Source organism: Acomys russatus, chromosome 4 (genome assembly GCF_903995435.1).
Source record: "Acomys russatus chromosome 4, mAcoRus1.1, whole genome shotgun sequence".
NCBI classification, from domain to species: domain Eukaryota; kingdom Metazoa; phylum Chordata; class Mammalia; order Rodentia; family Muridae; genus Acomys; species Acomys russatus.
Genome location: NC_067140.1, coordinates 57,343,659 through 57,364,433, shown reverse-complemented (window position 1 = coordinate 57,364,433; position 20,775 = coordinate 57,343,659). Strand labels below are relative to the sequence as shown.

At 41.4% G+C, this 20,775-nt stretch overlaps 1 protein-coding gene across 1 annotated transcript; it reads right to left on the bottom strand.

The window, feature by feature from the left end:
- Positions 1 to 4,390: 4,390 nt before the first annotated feature.
- Positions 4,391 to 20,751, bottom strand: Adal (adenosine deaminase like). Its single transcript, XM_051144482.1, is given in 11 exon segments — positions 4,391 to 5,169; positions 5,172 to 5,354; positions 6,342 to 6,442; positions 8,543 to 8,681; positions 9,891 to 9,971; positions 10,720 to 10,846; positions 13,109 to 13,190; positions 16,681 to 16,768; positions 19,664 to 19,724; positions 20,229 to 20,359; positions 20,502 to 20,751. Coding segments are annotated over 11 exon segments (1,095 nt in total). The 5' UTR covers positions 20,565 to 20,751; the 3' UTR covers positions 4,391 to 5,130.
- Between the last annotated feature and the right edge of the window lie 24 nt (positions 20,752 to 20,775).

Here is a 20,775-nt window from a genome sequence, read left to right as displayed (position 1 = left end):
TGCCACCGTTTCTTATGCTTCCCAGATGTAAGCAAGGTAAATGTCTGTGGTTTTAAGATAAAAAGTAGATTTTGGTCTGAACTGATGGTAATACCTCCACCATCTCGCTGCCTGTGTTGTCCGTAGCGAGGATGTGATAGCATATCCACCCCGTGGATCTCCTGCATAGCCTTCACTCAGCCTCTCATTCAACTAGAAAACCCAGCAGCAGTTTTTCAAGAAGCTGTGAGACTTTGCTCATTAGTTGGGCCATCTTGGTCACTTAAACCTGTGTATAGTCTTCACTTTTCTTAAAAGAGAGTTTAAAGTCCATTGTGGTTCTATCTGTTTCCATTAATCTGGGGCTGGGGATGGAGCTCAGTGGTAGAGCACTTGTCTAGTATGCACAAGGCCCTGGGTTCCAACCTGAGTGAGGGTGTCTGTCTGTCTGTCTCTCTTTGGCTCTGTTTCTTAACAATTATACTTTATTATACAACCCAACTATCCTATACAAGAGGGAAAACAGGTTAAAGGGAAACAAGAATAAACCTTCTGTTCCACGGGACGGATCCCTACGTGTCTCTGGCCTGTACGCTGGTCCGGCCTGTATGCTGGTCGTCTCCCCGATCCACGTGCGCTCCTGCTCCAAGCCTGTAGCCTTCTTCTGTCCTCTACGCCACAAATGCTGGTCAGGGTGTCTGTCTGTCTGTCTGTCTCTCTCTCTCTCACCCCACACACAAGTATGGGTGTGTGTGCAGATAGTCAGGTAAACAATGTAAGCCTTCTATAAACACTGAATTTTTTAGTTTCTTCCATATTCTACAGGGTTATAATAGAATATCCTGCATTTAAACATCTTGTTTGATTTTTCTCTTTTCTTTTCCCTCCTTTCCTCCTCCTCCTCTTCATCTAAATTTCATCTGTCCCTTATGGATTAGAAGCCAAAAGAGCAAACTAGAGATGTAGTGGTAGAAAAAGCAGTAAAAGCTGCCAAGAGGAGTCATCTATTTTCCTACACTCCACATACCAAGGATAATGTTATGTAGCCTATGGGTACTCAATACTAATTGCAAGGAGCAAAACCACTTCCATTTTCCCGAGTATAGGCAAAACACACTTTACTTTTCATGACAGGGAAGATAGTAGAGCTACTAGTCTACACACACACACACACACACACACACACACACACACACACACACACACACATTCTCTCTCTCTCTCCTCTCTCTCTCTCTCTCTCTCTCTCTCTCTCTCTCTGTCTCTCTCAAAACACAAAAGTAATTACGGGTTTTCACAATTGAATGGTACTGAATTAATCCCCACATATTCATAGGCATATGATAAGCCCTGTACAGTACAAGTGAAAGGCCCTACCCTTGTCCTTACACTGGAAAACAGATAATACATGGGCAGATAGGCATAAATATACAGTTGCGACATTTATTATTTTTTAAAGACAAGGTCTCACTATGTAGACCTGGCTGACCTGGAACTCACCACAGAGATTACACTGGCCTGGAGATCACAGAGATCCTGATGCTTCAGTCTTCAGAGTGCTAGGATTAAAGGTGAGGTGTGCATAACCACAATAGGTGACGAGTGTTTTTAAAGAAATCTAGTAAGCTTAGTAATAGTACTACACAAGACATAGATTTTTAATATAACTTGCTCTGAAAAAACCATCTGGAAAGTTTTTCAGGAAACAGTAAGCATTCAAAGGGAGGAAAGTAAATTAGAGTAGGACAGACCTTCCAAAACTAGGTGTAAACTTGATGCTAGGCGAGTGAGAACTGGGAAAGCAGCAAGGCAAAGGAGGAAAGATGTAAAGTGCACTAACGCTTGAAGCAGGAGAAACATCGTGACCTCATGACACAGCTGTGCAGCAAGCAGAGACTCAGCAGAGACAGGGAAAGCTAGAGGGAGACCCTGAGTTGTACTGTGCTGTGCTTACTGATGGCAGCATAGCAGCATGGCTCTGGGAAAAATGGGTTTTAGCAGACTAGCTCCTTTGGGAGATAAACATCAAAAATTACTATCTATTGAAGATACTTTGATGAGCAGGTCAGAGAAAAGATGACCATAGCCAGATGGCCAAGACCTGGGATAACTAATTTTTATGTTTCACATTTATTAGGTACCCATGGCTAGATTAAGATCTGAGATAGTAGTTAGGCTATAGACTATTCTAAAATTTATTAGGATGAGTAATTAATTAGGGTTCTGGTGTGGAGGAATTCTGAACAAAGAGCTAACATAGCAATTAAGGGAAAATGGTATCTCAATTATGCTGAGCAAGCAAGAAGGCACAAGAAACCCTTGTATAAAGCAGAGCCTCGGGTTCTGAGACGGCTTTGGGAGTGAGCTGCAATGTCAAGGAAAATGGGATTATTATCTTTAGTATTAATCTGTCTATGTATAGTACTGTGGAAAAAGCATTAGAGTATTAGCAGACAGATGGTTCCAAGTGTTTTGTGTGTATGTTAAACTGCTTCTTGTTCTCTTCCTGTAAAGCAGAATAATGTTTATACCTAGTCTGCCTCTCAGGGATATCATGTTAATAAAAGTTATGTCCATAAAGAAAGAGCTCTGTTCTTTGGGTATTTCAGTGCAAATTTTATATATGCAAATTATATAAAATTATTAACTTGGTCAAAGTTCTTATGACCAAATTGTGGATGGCAGGAAAATAAATTCTCTGATTTTTTTTTTCTTGTTATTATAAGTTACCTGTCTGAATCTTTACATTGTAGCTAAAGGAACAAATTAAAATCACTTCAAGAGCAAGGTTTAAATTACATAGAACCAACCCATCAACTTATGAGAAGACTATGTAAAAGGAACAGGGTGAACTCTTACTAAAGGAAGACCCACTTTATCTCAAACTACCTCAAATAAATACTGCCCAAATACCCTCTGCCATTGCTGAGGATGGATAGAAGCAAAAGTGAGCCTAAGAGAAAGCACTAAGGGAGAGCAAGGGCTCCAGGCTCTACCTCCGTAACATCTACAGCCTTTGTGGAAGAGGCATGCGCAGAAATGTGTGGTAGTAAAAGAGCTATTGTCATCTTTTCTGTTTCCCTAACACTGTTACTATGTTTCCCTACTTTGTCATTAAGTATATTATACGTACTGATTTTGTGTCAGTTTTTATTCTCTAACTCTTTTAAAGGCTGTAAATGCCTACATTGAGGATGAAGATGTAGCTCAGTAGAGTGCTTGCCTAGCATGGGTAAGGCCCTGTGTTCCATTCCCCAGCACAGTAAAGAGAAAAGACTGCATTTAACAGACTTATTTTTATCTGCATAAGTGGAGGTAGTTAGAAATATCAGGTTGTATAACACGTATCTAAGAACGTTGAAAGTTTAAGTACTTTCCTCTATCGTGCACCCTAAGAGAATGACACAGTAATCTCAACCTTAATTATTAAGGGTGTCACCAGGCTGCTTCTCTGAGATTAGGGAAAACATGGATTCTAAGGCGAGCAATTCAAACATACCTTATTGTCTTAGTGTTTTTAGTGCTGTGATAAAACACCATAACCAAAAGCAGCTCGAGGAAGAAAGTTTATTGTCTCTTACAATTGTAGTCCATCATCCTGGGAAGTTGAGGCAGAAACTGAAGCTGAAGCAAATGGAGGAGTGCTGGCTACTGGCTGGCTCCTCGTGGCTGGCTCCTCGTGGCTTGCTCAATTTCCTTTCTTATTTCAGAACCACCTGCTGAGGGTGGCATCACTCTCGGTGGGAAGGACCCACTAACTGATCAAGCACTGATGAGGCCAATCCGGTGGGAGCATTTTCTCAGTTGAGGGTCCCTCTTCCCAAATGACTCTTAGCTTGTGTCAAATTGAAAAAAACTAACAGGACATTTTTTTATCTGTTAAAGTCTTTCTTGCCATTCAGAGGCAAGCTTAGTTGTCCCTTGTCTTTGGCTAAAGTGGACGTGGTATATGTGTGTTTATGTAAGCATGGGCCATTATGTGGACATGGGGTCATAGGAGAACCCTAGAAGCCACAATGCTACCTATAGAAGGAACCTCTTGTGTCTGTATGGAAGCATCACCTACCAATAAAAAGCTGAGGCAGGAAATAAGGAGGTGGGAGTTCCGGGGGTGGGGTGGGGAGGAGATTCACCCGAGACTGAAGAAGATGGATGTAGGAAATGGCAGAGGTAACCAGCTACATTGAACTTAGAATAGAATAAACAGGATGTTAGGCATGAGCAAGTCAGGGAACATGCCTGGCTATATTGGCCTAGACTTTTGTAAATATATTTAAGCTGCAGAGTTATTTCAGAAACTGGGGTTCAGGAGGAAAATGTGTTTACTTTTAAGTGAGTCCTGGCACCATGGAGGTCCTAGGAGCTTCTACAAAGGAAGCCTAATAGAAGCTGATTTTTAAAATGGAAGTTCCAGCCAGGTGTCTTTCTCACTTTGAGCCAGCAATTCTTTCCTTTAATTACACTCAAGTATTTTTATTATTTCAGTTATTTCTAAGACATTTTGAGGACAGCAAAGCCAGATTCTAGCTCTGTTACTACAGAGTCACCTGCTAGGCATTCATACAAATGGTTTGGGTATGCAGTGTGACCTGACACAATAGTCTTGAGAAATACTACTTGAAAGGATCAAAGGAAGTGGAAGGAATCTGATTAAAGCTAAGAAAACATAGAGGTAAAGCTGGGCATGGTGGCACACGCCTTTAATCCCAGCACTTGGGAGGCAGAGGCAGGCAGATCACTGAATTCCAAGGCCAGCCTGGTCTACAAAGCGAGTCCAGGACAGCCAAGGCTACACAGAGAAACCCTGTCTCGAAAAACCAAAAGAAAAAGAAGAAGAAAGAAAACATAGAGGTTTCCCTGAAGACAAAAGAGCTTCTCGGAAGTTTTATGGTCACTCATAGGGAAGGAGTGCTAAGTGAAGAAAGAAAGTCACTAGTGGGATAAGGGATTAGTTAACAACCCTCCAGCAAGCAGCATGGAGGTAAAGCCATGCAAGACCTCAGGGCTCTTTGTGTGAGATGTTATTGAGCACTTTCCATATGAAGGTGTGGACTTAAGACCCCACATACATTGGGCTACTGAGCTTCAAGGGCAGTAGTGGACAGTTCCCTGGGTGGGATGCAGCAGGAAGATCGTGGTTACAATGTATAATCAAATGTAGTTAGCCTCATCACAGTTTAAAAGTGTAATAACACTTTGGGCTTCAGGTGATTCCACCTCCTTCTCAGTTCTGCTCTGGTGTTGTCAGATGCGAAGATGTAGTTGATGGATTCGTAAGACAGATCCCACACCTGAGATGGGGTCAAATTAAATGTTTCTGCTGCCATTTGATATTCTTGAGAAAGGTATGTTGCAAAGACACCTTTATCATCCGTCTGCCAATGTAAACAAGAACAGTTCAAAATAAACAAAAAGTGCTTTGTAAAAATGCCCCTTTTTTTTGTTCAGAATGTTGGGGCACTTTGTGTGAAGGTGTGTCTGGATATTTGATTGTTCAATGTGAAACCAGTCGAGGCTAAGTGCTAGCTTACTTGTGGATCTTGATGTCATTTCTAGGGCCCATAACTGCTCTCATATTATGTAAACATTACATCCTTGCCTATTGGATGTAATAAAGATCTGATGGCCAATAGTTGGAAAGGAAGTAGAGGGTGGAACTTCCAGGAGGGGGGTTGCGGAGAGAGACAGACAGACAGACAGACAGACAGAGACAGAGAGACACAGAGAAAGACAAAGAGAGACAGAAAGAAAGAGATTGATTCACCAGCAGAACACAGGTAAGCAGAAGGACGGGAACAGGAGCAGAGAGGTAGAGCTGGCCACATGGCGGGACACAGTGCCAGAATTAGTCGCGTTAAGCTAGAAAGCTGTCTGGGAACCTGCCCAGCTAAACCGCTAAGCTTTAAAATGTTAAAAGCCTCTGTGTCATTATTCATCCTGCAGGTGGGTCTGAAAGTCCCTCTATAAAAATCTATTTTCTAAACAGGCACTTATAAATTCACACCTGTAACAAACTTGTTTATACTTAAAACAACCAGAGTGATTCAATCCTGCTGCATACTAAAACACATAAAGAACTTTTAGAGCATATCCCAGGACTCATCCAAGATCAAATAAAGCTGAGTCCTGTGGGATGGGTACTGAGCATCAGCATTTGTTTTTAAAGCTTCCCCAAATACTGCCCTGCTGTTTCTCAGAGACAAATGGGAATCACCTGAGCCCTCTGCAGCATCTCGTCCCCATCCCCTCTGGCTCCACTATAGGGACATTTCCTTCAGGAACCCAAGGCAGTCAGCCAAATAAATTAACAGGACTTAATTCAACGTAGCAACTTAGAGGAGAAGAAATGGAATACTTCTTACACAGATCACAGAAGGATGAGCGGCGCTGTACCAGAATCCAAAGTGATGCTGCTCATAAGAAGGAACTGTCTGGCTTTTGATGTTTGAGGTCAAACAAAGTTCTAGAAGAAAGGGGAAACTCCTATTAAATGCAAGTAAGTGAATCATTCACCGAGCAGAATGATGAGGAAACTCCCAAACTGTGCTGATTTAGGCAGTTTCACTGTTCTACACAATGTACTCCTCGTTACATGTAATGTGAAATGCTAGCTCTGAGTCGGGGGCGCACCTTAGCCGAATAGGCCGACCCTGCACATGCAAGACCCTGCATTTGCTTCCAAGCACTGCATACGAACACACACAAGGTGTGCTCCAGATAAGGCGCTTGGACAGAGGTTATATGGTATAGTTGTGGCAGCTGCTATGCCAGGCAGGGAGTTAATGTTTTCTTCACAGTATTTCCTTCCCTTGCTTTAAAGATGGACAGAAAGATTACAGGCCTGGAATAGAATCGGTCTTCATATCCATTGTTGTTGGTTTTGGTTTTTTGTTTTAAGACAAGGTCTCCTACGTAGACCAGGCTGACCCTGAACTGAGGGAGATCCACCTGCCTTTGCAGTGCTGGGATTAAAGGCGTGCTATCATGCCTGGCCCCAAACTGTTTTTATTGAGATGTATTTGCTGTCTTCTGATGAGTTTCTTATGAAGAAACTGCTTTGTTTATTGCTCTAGTCTCAGCAAGTGTAGTGAGTGACTGCAACAAATATTCACAATCAAGTGTGCAGGGTTAGCATGTAAAATAAGTTAAATTTCCCTAATTTTAACATGTTTTAAAGTTTTATTTTATATGTCAGATATTTTGCCTGTGTATATGTCTTTGTGTAACTTGTGTGCCTGGTGCCTGAGGAGGATGCCTTGGAACTTAAGTTACAGAGTGTGAGCTCCTGTGTGGGTTCTGGGATTGAACCCAGGTCCTCTGGTAGATACCCATGCTCTTAACTGCTGAGCCAGCCCCAGTTTCCCTTATTTTTGAGACAGATTTCCATGAGTAATCTAGAATAGTCTCAAACTAGTAAGCCTCCTGCCTTAGCCTCCCACATGGTAGGATTATAAGCCTGTGCCACCATGCCTGGCTGTAGTTCTTTTTTTTTTAAGTAATATTTATTTATTTAGTACACAATGTTTTGCCTGTATGTAAGCCTGCAGTCCAGAAGAGGGCACCAGATCTCATTATAGATGGTTATGAGCCACCATGTGGTTGCTGGGAATTGAACTCAGGACCTTCGGAAGAGCAGGCAGTGCTCTTAACCTCTGAGCCATCTCTCCAGTCCCTTGGCTATAATTCTTAATTGTTAAGTAAATGCTATATATTTCCATAACATTAATTTTATATTTTTCACATGAGGGGGTAAGTCAGAGGACCCTATGAGTTACCAAACAGAACTCAGGTCATCAGGGTTGGCAGGACACATGTCTACCTGTGAGCCATCTCACTGGACCCATGTGTTAATTTGAAAATTCTAAATGACCTTTATTTTTCACTTTTAAAAAGTTTCCTGTATATGGGGCTGGAGCCATGGCTCAGAGGTTAAGAGCACTGACTGTTCTTCCAGAGGTCCTCAGTTCAATTCCCAGCAACAACATGGTAGCTCACAACTGTCTGTAACTCTAGTTCCAGGGACTTGACACCCTCACACATACATACATGTAGGCAAAAAAACCAATCACATAAAATAAAAATAATTAAGTATTTTTTTCTGTGAGTGTATACATGTGAGTGTAGGAACTTAAGGCGTCCAGAAGAGCGCATCAGATCCCTTGGAGCTAGGGTTACAGTGGTTGTGAGCCCCTGATATAGGTGCTGGCAACAGAATTGTGTCCCTCTGGTTAAAAACACTGAGCCATCTCTCCAGCCAACCTTTATTTCTTAAACAAACAAAACAATTATGACAACAACAAAACAACAAAAGGCTGTTTCCAGCACTAGGGACTGTAACAGTCAGGAAGTAATATGGACACACGCGCACACACACAAACACACACACACGGGTGGGGGAGGACTTAAATGAGAACTGAGACCCAGGAAGCACACACACCATGTGCCTTACTTTGTAAACATCTGAACTTTAGAACAGTACTTTCCCACATAAATCTTGCAATCTAGGACCTGGAAGAAGAAGAGATAAAGGGTTGTCTGAGCAACATGAAATTCTAGGTCTTACCAAGAGGTATCTGGTGTTGCCTCACAAAGTCCACCTGACCCAGGGACTCTCCCTCAGAGGAGTTGAGGAATGTTCCATGCCCAATCCTGTCAGGGAGCAGATCCAGCAGCATTTGTGTTTCCTTTTTCCTATTTGGAATCTTCAGAAAAGTGAAAAGAAGGGGTCAATGGCCTCTGCCAGTAACTGAGGTATTTTATTCTGCCCTCTGAGTAGTGAATGCAAACATTTTTAGAAAATATAATTACTTAACCCTTCTCAAACATTCTCAGCTCTGTTAATCCTTTATAGTCTAATAATAGTCTTATGAAATATGATCATAAAGAAATAAAAGCTAAAAAAATCCAAACTTCTACAAACAAAATAAGCCCCCTTAATTCTATATGTATATATGTATGTACAGTGTTCACATGTATTAGGAAAAAAGTAGAAAAGTACACACATTAAATTTAGTATCATCTCATGGGTGGATTTTACATCTTTTTCCTTTGGTGCTGTAATTCCTTATACTTGAAATTTCTTCAGGTATGTGAGACTTATAGTCAAAAAACATGAAGTATTTTTTAAAACACTGTTGATAATCTGGGATGGGATCGTCAGACTCCAAGGCCATATACCTCCCTCAGTGTGCTCACATGTTATATTGACAGGGCTACCTATGGACATACCACAATCAGGCAATGTCTAGTTATACCCATTTTCTCCTAGATAGACTAGAAGGCAAATGACCAGAACTTTTTAAAATCTTTTCTGGGGGGCTGGGAATTCAAGATAGGATTTCTCTATGTAACCTTGGCTGTCCTGGAACTCTGCAGATCAGGCTGACGTCAAACTCAGAGCTCCACCTGCCTCTGCCTCCCAGATGCTGGCATTAAAGGTGTGCGTCAGCACTGCCCATATGACTAGAACATTTTTAAATGAACTATTTTATATGCGATGCAGCAAATAAGAAACTAAGATACCTAGCGGGTTCTGATCCTAAGCACAGACCAGAGATAACTGCTCACAGTATAATGGGACATAAAAACCTAAAAACGGTAGTATTAAAGCAACTCATGCCTTAATGTTTTAATTAACATTTACAAAACTTATAACTCCTCCTTTTAAAATGTCTTCTAAACAGCATAGTGACACATGCCTGCAACCCCTAACACTTGGGAGGTGGGGACAGAAGAATCAGAAGTTCAAGGTCATCCTCAGCTACACAGTGAGTCCCAAGCCAGTCCCGGTTACATGAGATCCTGTTTCAAAAGAAAAAAAAATGTTTCCCCAAGGCTTATTTCTAGTTACTTGCAAACAGCTTTATTATTTAAATTACAATCTGCCCTCTCCACTCTATAACATTATTTACCTCTGCGAGATGCAATGCCAACTTCAGACCTGCTTTTTTAGCTTCTAAAAGAGGTTCCAAGAAGTCTGTTGCTTGTCCTATCTTGAAGATAAAATAAGGGTGCTTGAGAATACTGAACAGATTGATGATGGATCTGGTGCTGTGCCCCAATAAAGGGATAAAATGATGACAGATTGTTTTCATTTGAGCCTGTTGCTTATGACAGCCTATAATGTGTAGACACTTTAGGGAAGACACCATGGGAAGAGTGTCCCTGACCTTGACTCTTAAGTCCAGAACCAGTGAGCTAAGGCCAATAAGCAAGTTGGGTATGACAGGCCAAAGTTTTTATTTCTGAAAGACACATAGACGCTTAGTATTATGGAGAACTCACTTGAAATAGGAAGTGTTCATCATTAAAAACACCACCACCACCCACAAAATCATAAAAAGACAAAATCAGAAGACAGACCCTAACAAAGAATTATTTGGCCCCAAGACTTTTGTTTGATCTTTCACTTACGAAGCTCATGTAACCATTCTTTCTGGCGGGGGTGGGGGAGTTATGATATAATTACACCCCAACATCCTTATCTATCCATCATACACAATGGAATTAACTTCTGCACACAAAGACTAGTTGTATACTGTCTCTAGAAGAACAGAGAAAGTGGTCATATCCAATAATATCTATACTCTATGGTATTTTTTCAAGAACCCTTAAGAAAGCCTGTTATATATTCTGGTGGTCTAGGGCAGGACAGGGCTTCATTTGGTGTGTGCTGGACCCTAATGTATAACCTTCACCCCACTGACTGACTCACCATTAGGAGAAAACATAGTAACTTACAGTAGGATCTCCACTGAGGTCAAGGCCAAGCACTGTATCCTCAGTTGAGAGGAAGAACTCTTTAGCAAGTTCAACAGTCTCCTTGGCTACTGTCGGGCCACCTCTTCTGTCAATTGCCATCAAATACCTTTAATATAAGAAATAACACAATTGATACTAACCTGGAAGAAAGATACTATGATCAAGAAAATCCCAATTGAAGCCAAGCATGGGTGTGTGTATGCCTATAATCAAAGTATCTGCAAGGTGGAGGCAGAAAGATTGTCCTCGACTACAATGCAAGTTCAAGGCCAGCCTTTTCCTTATATGCTCAGCTGGTCCCCTGAGGTTACTTGGTACAAAGGCACCAGAGGAGTAACAGCAACTCAGAACCACAAAATACCAGAGAATGGGCGGAGTTGAGGCCAGCCTGAGCCACATTAGACCATATCTAGACCCTGGCTAAAACAAAAATAAACAAACAAACAAAAACTACAAACAAAAATCCACATTTGGAAAATTATAATGCATATAAAAAAACAATTCTGAATGTTGTCAGAGAGTGGCTGGCTTCCTGGAATATAGCTTACTACAAAAAGTAGTGAGTCCAAGCAGGACATTGTACTTGGCTACACAGAACAAGACATGAATGCCTAAGTAGTATCAGTATCGAGACAATTCAAATTTCCAATAATCTCACTATTTTGTTCACATCTTTGGGAGTTTTTATTTATTTATTTTTTGTTGTTGTTTTAGGATCTAAATGAAGTCTGTACTTTTTGTTAGTCACTGTATCTCTTATCTTTCTCTTTTTAAAATGTATTTTTGTGCGTGTGTACGTGTGTGTGTGTGTGTGTGTGTGTGTGTGTGTGTGTGTGTGTGTGTGTGTTCATTTGCAGGAATGCAAATCCAGCTGGGATGTGCTTGTTGAGCATGTGAAGGTCAGAGGACAATTGGATGTGGGCCCTCAAGCACCTCCCACCTCTTCTCTGGAACAGAGTGTCTCCCTGGCCTGGGACTTCCTCCTGTAGGCCAAGCTAGCTGGCCTGTGAACCTCCAAGGATCTGCCTGTCTCATCATTTTAAGATTACTGCATGGACATCGGCTTTTCTTAGAACATGGGGCTTCTAGGGGATTTGAACTTATGTCCTCACATTTGCTAGGCAAGTTCTTTACCAACTAAGCCATCTCCCCACTCCCTTAAGTGTCTTTTAATCTATTCCTACTCACTTCTCTCTCATTCTCATTTCCATCCTACCTCTTTTCTTTCAACTTACTTGTTTAAAAAAATAAGGTTGCTCGTTCTACAATGATTCTCACAGGATTCTGGTTTTGTTTTTGTTTTCTGAGACAGGGTTTCTCTGTGTAGCCTTGCCTGTCCTGGACTCGCTTTGTAAACCAGGCTGACCTCAAACTCACAGCGATCTGCCTGCCTCTGCCTCCCTAAGCTCTTGTATTTTCTATAAGGTGATCCTTGGACCTAGTCTAGAAGCTTAATTAGAACAGAGTTAGTTTTTTGGCGAGAATAAATAGGTTGTGACGTCAGGCATGATGGCACGTTCAATAATCCCAGCACTAGGGAGGTAAAGGCAGGAGACAGGAGCTCAAGGTCAACCTGTCTATATAACAAGTTCCAGGTCAGTCTAGGCTACTTGACTCTCTGTCTCAAAAGACAAAAACAGAAACAAAAGGCTTGCTTTGCTCAGAGTACTGGCGATGTAGTGGTGAATCTACACTCCAGGCAAAGGGTGTGTATATTTCATGACAGCACAAATTAACGCTACAGGGGAACATGTGTGAAGAGAGGGCTTGGGGGCAAGAAGCATGTTGGATAGACTGGTCAAGATGGCCTCTGTGAAGAAATAACAGCCAAAATGAGATCTGAACAATGGGAAGGTAGCTGTGTAAGGACATGGGGGAAGGGGTAAGTACCAGTAAGTGTAAGGCGCCGAGACGGACAGTCTTAGCCTGGTGTGATGAAATAGGCTAGTATGGAATAAGCAAATCCGATTGGCTTAGACGATGATTGAAGAAAATCAGCCAGATCATGGGGGATTATGTGGGTAGCTATAAAATCCACACTAAGCTCCACTTGAACAAAAATACTAGAATTTTAGTGCCAGATGGTTAAATTCAGAATTGTGTTCTCATTTTAAACAACCGGGTTCTTTTTTCAAGACAAGGTTTCTCTGTGTAGCCCTGGCTGTCCTGGACTCACTTTGTAGACCAGGCTGGCCTCGAACTCACAGAGATCTGCCTGCCTCTGCCTCCCAAGTGCTGTGATTAAAGGCGTGCGCCACCATCCCCAGCTAACAGGTTGATTTTAAGAAAACCCATCACTTTCATAAGACAGCGAACCATCACATTCTGTTGTTTGAAAGGGAAACTTACTAATACAGCATCTCCTTACCTTACATCAATATCTACATTTTCTTGTTTGCACTGTTTTATGCCTTCAAGAATAGATTCCACGTAGGTCTTCTTGGTCATTCCTTGAAAGAGCACAGAGGATCACATGTAAAGTCATTATCACCTATTTCCTCCTTCAAACAGCATCACTGAATGAACATCACTCTACGATATGCTAGGGCCTGCTTATATGACCTTTAGGAAAACTTTTTAGAAAATATTTTATCATGGGCTGGAGAGATGGCTCAGCCATTAAAAGCTAGGCTCACAACCAAAAATGTGTGTGTGTGTGTGTGTGTGTGTGTGTGTGTGTATGCACATGCACAGATGTATATGAGTGCCCACAGAGGCCGAAAAGGGTGTCTTATCTCCTGGAGTGGAGTTACAGGTTCTTGTGAGCCACCTGATATGGATGCTAAGAACCCAACTAGACCTCTGCAAGGGTAGAAGGGCTCTTCAGTGCTGAGCAATTTCTCTGGCCCCAAGAGGGAACATTTTAGTACAGTATTCTTTGTCTGTCTGTGTGGACCTGTAGACTGAATTTAAGATGTTATGTTTACTAAGCTAATGCTCTACCACTGAATCATGTTCCTGTCCCTAAAAGATGTAGCCCAGGCTAGCCTCAAACTCATGATCCTCCAGCTTTCTAGCTCTTCCAGCTTTCTACCCTACCATTATGTGCTATCAAAAGGCCATTTCGGTTAATGACTGTTGGGGGATGGTCATCTTGTGTATTGTGTATTCAGATGCTGACTCCTGTGCCCAGAGATCTGGTTGCTGTACACACAGATGTGTGTGCTGCCATTTCTGTGAAGAATCTCCTGTCTCAATGTTGTGTAGAAACTGTTCTCCATCATTTCTGATTGGTTAACAAAGAGCTGGGCAGCCTATAGCTGGGCAGAGAAGAGAGGAGGCAGGACTTCTGATCCCAGTTGGAGGGTCTTAGTGAGGAACAAACAAGCGGGGGGGGGGGGGGGGGGGGAGTTGAGAGAGAGAGAGAGAGAAAGAGAAAGAGAGAACGAGAGAATGCCATGAGGAGTTTGCCCCGAGGACAGACAGAACAGGAGCAGCCACCGCAAAATTAAGATAACAAGTAGCATGGGGCACATGGCTGGGAAACAGCCAGGCTAGTATATTTGGGTTAGAATTGATCAACACTTGCCAAGCTATATGCTTAAAGCTTATTAATTAACGTAGTAAGTCTCCGTATCTTTATTTGGGAGCTACAACAAGCACAGAAAAAGCCCCTACTTAATACTACACTTCTACAAATGATAACCGTATTTCAATAAAATTGAAAAGACAGAGCTAAAAAGGAAAGAAAAAATAAACTTTAAGAATAATAAGTACTTTATAAAAATATTCATAAGCAAACATAGAAGTAATAAAAGACAGAAAATAGAAAAAAAAAAAGACCAAATGACAGGCAATACAAAGCTACTTGAAAATTAATCTTTGTCCTTTGATCTCCACATGTGTGCTATGGCATGTTCTTCACACAATCTTAATAATTTTTTAATTTAAAAAATAAGTAGTTAAACTGGACATAGTGGCACATGCCTGTAATCCCAGCACTCAGGAGGCAGAGGCAGGTGGATTGCTGTGAGTTTGAGGCCAACCTGGTCTACAGAGTGAGGTCAGGACACAGAGAAACTCTGTTTCGGAAACCTGCCCCCCCCCCAAAAGAAAAGAAAGACAGAAAGAAAGGAAGAGAAAAGAAAAGTAATTAAGGGTCAGTCATGTGGTGCTACCTTAATTTTGGCATCTGGAGGTGTTAGGCTGAGGAAGTTTTTAGAAGTTTTAGACCAACCTGGTCTACAAAGACTGTTTTAAAAAAAAAAAAAAAAAACAAATAAATAGATTTTCTCACTTAGCAGGATTTTTTTTTTTCTAATCTAGGGGGAAAAAAAATAAAATTGCAAGTTTCTTCTCACCAACCCTGCTCATAACGTGCCTCATGTCCAGGGCCTCAGAGATGCCATTCCAAGTCTCAGTGCTCAAGTCTTCCCCTGGGGTAACTGCAAGACTGTTCCAGAACAGCCTCTAAAATTGCTTTTTACTTGTCATAAATGTTTGGTTTTGATGGAAAACTTTCAGTATAACAGAGCATTACAAAGAATAAAGAGCAGCAGCCACAATCCCACTTCTGATTGGTAACTACACCTTACTTACTACTATGCACACATGCATATGTTTAGCAGAAAAAACACCACTAGCTTTATATGTTCAGCAATTTACACTGCATTGGGTAAATCCACCTGGAAGTATCTTTGCAAACAGAACGTTTTCCTTTTTTGGGATAGGGTTTCACTATATTGCTTTGGCTGGTCTGGAACTCCCTATATAGACCAAGCTGGCCTTGAACTCACAGAGATCTGCCTGCCTCTGCCTCCTTAGCACTGGATTAAAGTTATGTATCATCACATCTGGCTGCCAATATTTCTCCTTAGGTTTGTTTATTTGTGCTTGTAGGTATGTGTGTCACCACACATGGGCATGCACATGCCACATTGTATAACTAGAAACTGATTCTACAGCTACAGCCGTAAGATAAGAATCTCCCATTTCAACATGTAATAGTTTCACATTTTAGTTCTTAATTGGCTATATATTATGGTGTAAGATAACCTACGTCTCTTCAGGTCAAGAGGGACTCAGTGACAATATATAATAGCTCCTGATGAAAAAACAAATCAACAGGCTCCCAGCCCCGAGATTCTGGCTCTGTAGCCAACGGTCAGCAGAAACTTGCTGTTCTCTCACTTGTGCCTTCAGAGTGTTACAGACGTGCAGCGCTATGACTGTGTTCAGTGACACCATTTCACAAATGCAGGAACTAGAACAGCCTTTGCTGGAGACAATGCAAAGGTGATGTCCTTTGTGAAGTGTGTGTGTGTGTGTGTGTGTGTGTGTGTGCGCGCGCGCACACGTGTCTGTGAAATCTGTGGAGGCCTGAGGACAATCATAGCTATTCCTCTTAGGTGCCATTCGCCTTGGTTTTTGACACAGACTCTAGCATAGAGCTTAACCTGAAGGCTGCAGGCCATCCAGCCCCAGGAACTGGCCTGTCCCCACCCCCCCTAGTGCTGAGACTGCAAGCGCACTGTGCCCAGCCTTTTCACATGGGTTCTGGGTCTTGAATTCAGATCCTCATGGTTGTAAATCAAGTACTTTACCAACTCGGCCATTTCCCTATAAGCTGTGTCCTTTTCTCGAAGAAAACAAATAAACAAACAAAAAACCCTAAACAAGGAAGATTAAAATTAAAGAGGGGGATATTTCTTCTTCTTTACCAAAGAGTGCCCAAGTGGGTTTTCTACTTTGATTTAAGAATAACTTATGCATAATGGACATCACTGTGGCTCAGTATTCTATCACTCGCCTACACAGTAGGAGGTCCTGGACTTGAAACTCAGCACCATGTATATTTTTTAAAAGCCATTTTAAGTATCACTAACATATACCATAGGATTTTATGTTGTTGAGTAATGGAAACAAATATAGGCCTTGTGTGACCAGAACAAATGGCAACAGAACAGACAGTATAGTCACTGAGAAATAATTAAATTTTACCAGTAGCATTTTCCCCTCTGGGTGTGCTCCTTAGCTCCAGGTACTTGACACCATCATCTGCAAATTCCTTAATGACATCTTTTGTGACCTAATAACAAAGGCAATGAACACAATGTTGAAAATGCTAGAGGAAGGTGCCCAGTGAAAAGGCCAAGTGCTGTAGCCTCATTCCATTTGCTGCATCTGACTGGCAGAGCATGCAGCAAATCTCCCAGGCCGAGGGAGTGCCTGCTTCGTCCACCCCTTATGCAGACTATGTCAGTTCAGCAACCACATTCCCTTGTGAAAAAAGTCTGCACATTAGCCATGCTTTTTCTTTTTTTGAGACCGGGTTTCAGGTAGTCTAGGTGGGCCTTGAACTCACCCGATTCTCCATCCTCTGCCTGCCTAGTAGCATGCCTGGCTTCCCCTCCTTTCTGTAAACCATTCCTTGGCTTTGCAGTGTTTATAATAGCAGATAAAACAGAAAGGGAGTCAGTGCCACTGAGCCATGCGATGTTTGTATGGTGCTGGGAAATGTACAGACAGACGTAAACAGCTGCTAGCATGACGGGCAGGCATTACTTGTGTGTTGGCTAAAGTCCTACCTTAAGGTTCTTATACAAGTTACTTAGGAATGCCTTGTATTTTTTTACCAAATTCTAGCAGGGCTAACTTTCTCTGAAGTGATTGGGAAAATTCCCCTTAGGCAAAGAGTCTTTGATAACTAAAGTAAAACTTTCTAATATAGTACAAATTCTGCTTTCCTGCCATCAGTCCTAGAAATATCAAGCTTAGATGGGGAAAAAGACCAGAATGAGGACCCCACAAGTCCGTCGTCGTAGCCCTTCAGCTCTTACACCAGTCGTTATCTTTGACTGTATTTGTGCATAAAACTGCAAGCTCAGTGCTAACAAAGGAACAAGTGTTGGCTAATTCTGCAGACAACATTGAACAGGACGGCACTTAGTGAATTCACAGCAATACAATGTCTGCGCCCACCTTTTTGCCAAAAAAGAAAGTTTTGTTTGTTTGTTTTTCAAGACAGCTTCTCTACATAGCCCTGGCTGTCCTTGAGATTCACCCGGTCTGTAGAGCAGGCTGGCCTCAAACTCAAGAGATCTGCCTGCCTCTGCTTCCCAAATGTTGGGATTAAAGGTGTGCACCAAGACTTCCTGGCCCCAAAATGAATTTTTTGTTTTTTTGTTTTTCAAGACAGGGTTTCTCTGTGTAATGGCCTTAGCTATCCTGAAACTCCCTTTGTAGACCAGACTGGCTTGGAACTCACAGAGATCCGCCTGCCTCTGCCCCTCAAATGCTAGGACTAAAGGTGTGCGCCACCATGCATGGCTTCTCTAGAACATCTTATTTTTATACACACTCCAGTCCTGACTCTTCACATTATACATACATATGTCCCTTCGACCAGAGTTTATGTCTTAAGAGTTTCTATTGCTGGGATAAAACACTCTGGCTAAAAGCAACTCAGGGAAACAAGGGTTTATTTAAGCTTACAACTCTCATGTCACACTCCATCACTGAGAGAAGTCAGGGCGGAAGCCACGTAAGCCTGCTGCCTACTGGCTTCTCATGATTTGCGCAGCAGGGGTACACTGCCCACAGAGGGCTGGGCCTTGCCAATCAAAACATGCCCAGTAGACTTGCCTACAGACCAATCTTATGGAGGCATTTTATCAATGAAGATTCCCTCTTTCCAGGTATGTCGAGTTTCTTCTCAAGCTGACAAAAATAAAATAAAATAAACCCAACCAGGATTCCCCACAATCTCACTTCTATAAAAACGACCTCTTACTCTCATACATGTTTGTGGAGTGTATGGCTACTCTGCTGTCATCATCTGTAGATGCTCACGTCAGCAGCACTATATAGAATAGCATAGAATCTTTATATCTCATTTAAGAGCTTTTGGCCAACTTTCAGCCTAAAACCTAATGAAGCCGGTGAACATAGCATTACTCTACGCATGGTGTATTAAGCTCTTGAAGCCTACAATTTCACTACTTGCTCTGTAATATCCATTAATAAAGTAACGTTGAGCTCTTATGGTAGACAGTGTTCCCTGGCATCTGCTGAGCAGATAATGAGATTGTATCCTTTTAGAAGCTTATGACTCCCTGTGCCTGTCTCCAACAAAGAGCTTACCGCATTACACGAATCCATCTACCGACAGGTCTACCTCTCCAACCTCACCATGAAGCCTCCAGAATCAGGGGTTGTATCTGTGTCTCTTTACAGCCCCCAAGTATTTGGTATAGTGCCTGAGACATTGGGAATACACAGTCAACTTCTGCTGAACCAAACTATTAAAGTTAATTCTTCTTTAGAAGGATATCAATAAAATTAACATGCTTGTTCCAAAGAGGAAAACTAGTTCAAAAATTAATTTTTTGAGAGACAGACAGACAGACAGGAAGAGGGAGAGGCAGTGGGAGATGTCAGTCTTGCTATGCAGTATAGGCTGACCTTGAATTTGTGATCCTGAGTGCTGGATTATAAACATGTGCCACATCTTTCCTTATGATCTTGCTCTTTCCTCACTTTGCCCTTCTACTCCCTTCTTCTTCTTCTTCTTCTTCTTCTTCTTCTTCTTCTTCTTCTTCTTTTTTTGGTTTGTTTTTTGAGACCGAGTTTCTCTGTGTAGCCTTGTCTATCCTGAACTTGTTTTGTAGACCACACTGGCCTCAAACTCACAGAGATCTGTCTCCCTCTGCCTCCTAGACCCTTCCTCATTTTTGAAAAATAATAATAGACTTTACATTAGCTGTTAGGCCAATGTCTTATATTGATTTTTAAAAGAGTTGTCATGAAAAAAGAAAAGATAAAAATTAATAGGAAAAAGAAAGCGAAACAAAAGAAGAAAACAAAAAGAAAAAGAAACTGAGGGAAATAAAGAAAATAATTTTATCAGAGCCTTGATGAAAGCAAAAGGTCATATGCAATGTGAAATGCACACTGCACTGAGAACTCACACTCCATGCCTCACCATTAGAATATCCTCAGGGTTAGTAGTCAGCTGGTGAATAACTTGGAACATCTGGAAACATCTACAAAAGAAGAAAAATGTTTTAATACACTTACTCGACAAAACTTGTTACTCAAGAAAACACCCTAAATGGAATTTAGTAAATTTGTGGTTAATAGTAAGTATACATTTAGATTTACAAAGAACCACGGGATACATTATTTCAAAAATTACACTGATCTAGAAAGACAACTTAGTAGCCAAAAAATAAGATTATTTGTTTATATTGTAAAGTATAAAATAATAATTCCCATTTTCTAATCCTGCCAGTAACAGCAAATAGGGAAAAATCAATATGCCTTTGGGTTCAAATCTAAGGAACAACTCAATATAGTATAATTCAACAAGCAATATAAATAATTAAAAATACTGTCAGGTGTCTGACAGTTGGAAAAATGCTGCATGTTACGTTATATTTTTTCCATGCCAGATGTCTACCCTATTTTAGTATTAAAATCTGATTCTTAAATATTATAATCTCAAAATACTTACAATCAAAGTATTCCCACAACCTCCCCAAACTCACTCTTCTAAAGTCCTTTTCTTTCCCTTGTCAATCATGGTCATGTGATCATGAACTTTAAGATGTGGCTTCTTGGCTATTAATTTCTTCATGGTCCTGGAACTAATGGAGCCATTCAGGTGGGCATGAAGCTCCTGTGACAAGAGGATACACTCAGTAAGAAGTTAGCCAGCATCCACTCCGCCTACAGTTTCTACCCATAAATTTACTTTTCCTTTGTGGAAAACAATACAAAGGTCATTATGCAATAACAAGAAATCTGTAGTTAATTCTTACCACTTTTGGCAACTGCATGTAAAAGTCTGTCTTGTGAGGCCACTGCTGTCCTTCTGCCTCCATCACTGTAGGAGGAGGCAAAGACTTCTCTTCACTTTATTCTTGGTCTGGACAATACACCTTACCAGAATTTCTGAGGTGCTGGACTTTCTTCTGATTCCCTTACTTATACACAGTTTAACCAGACTTGCTCTGTGTGTAGCTTTAGGGTCAATTTCACCTATATTAACAAATGTAAATATTTTTAGATCTAACATACAAACAAAGAAACACC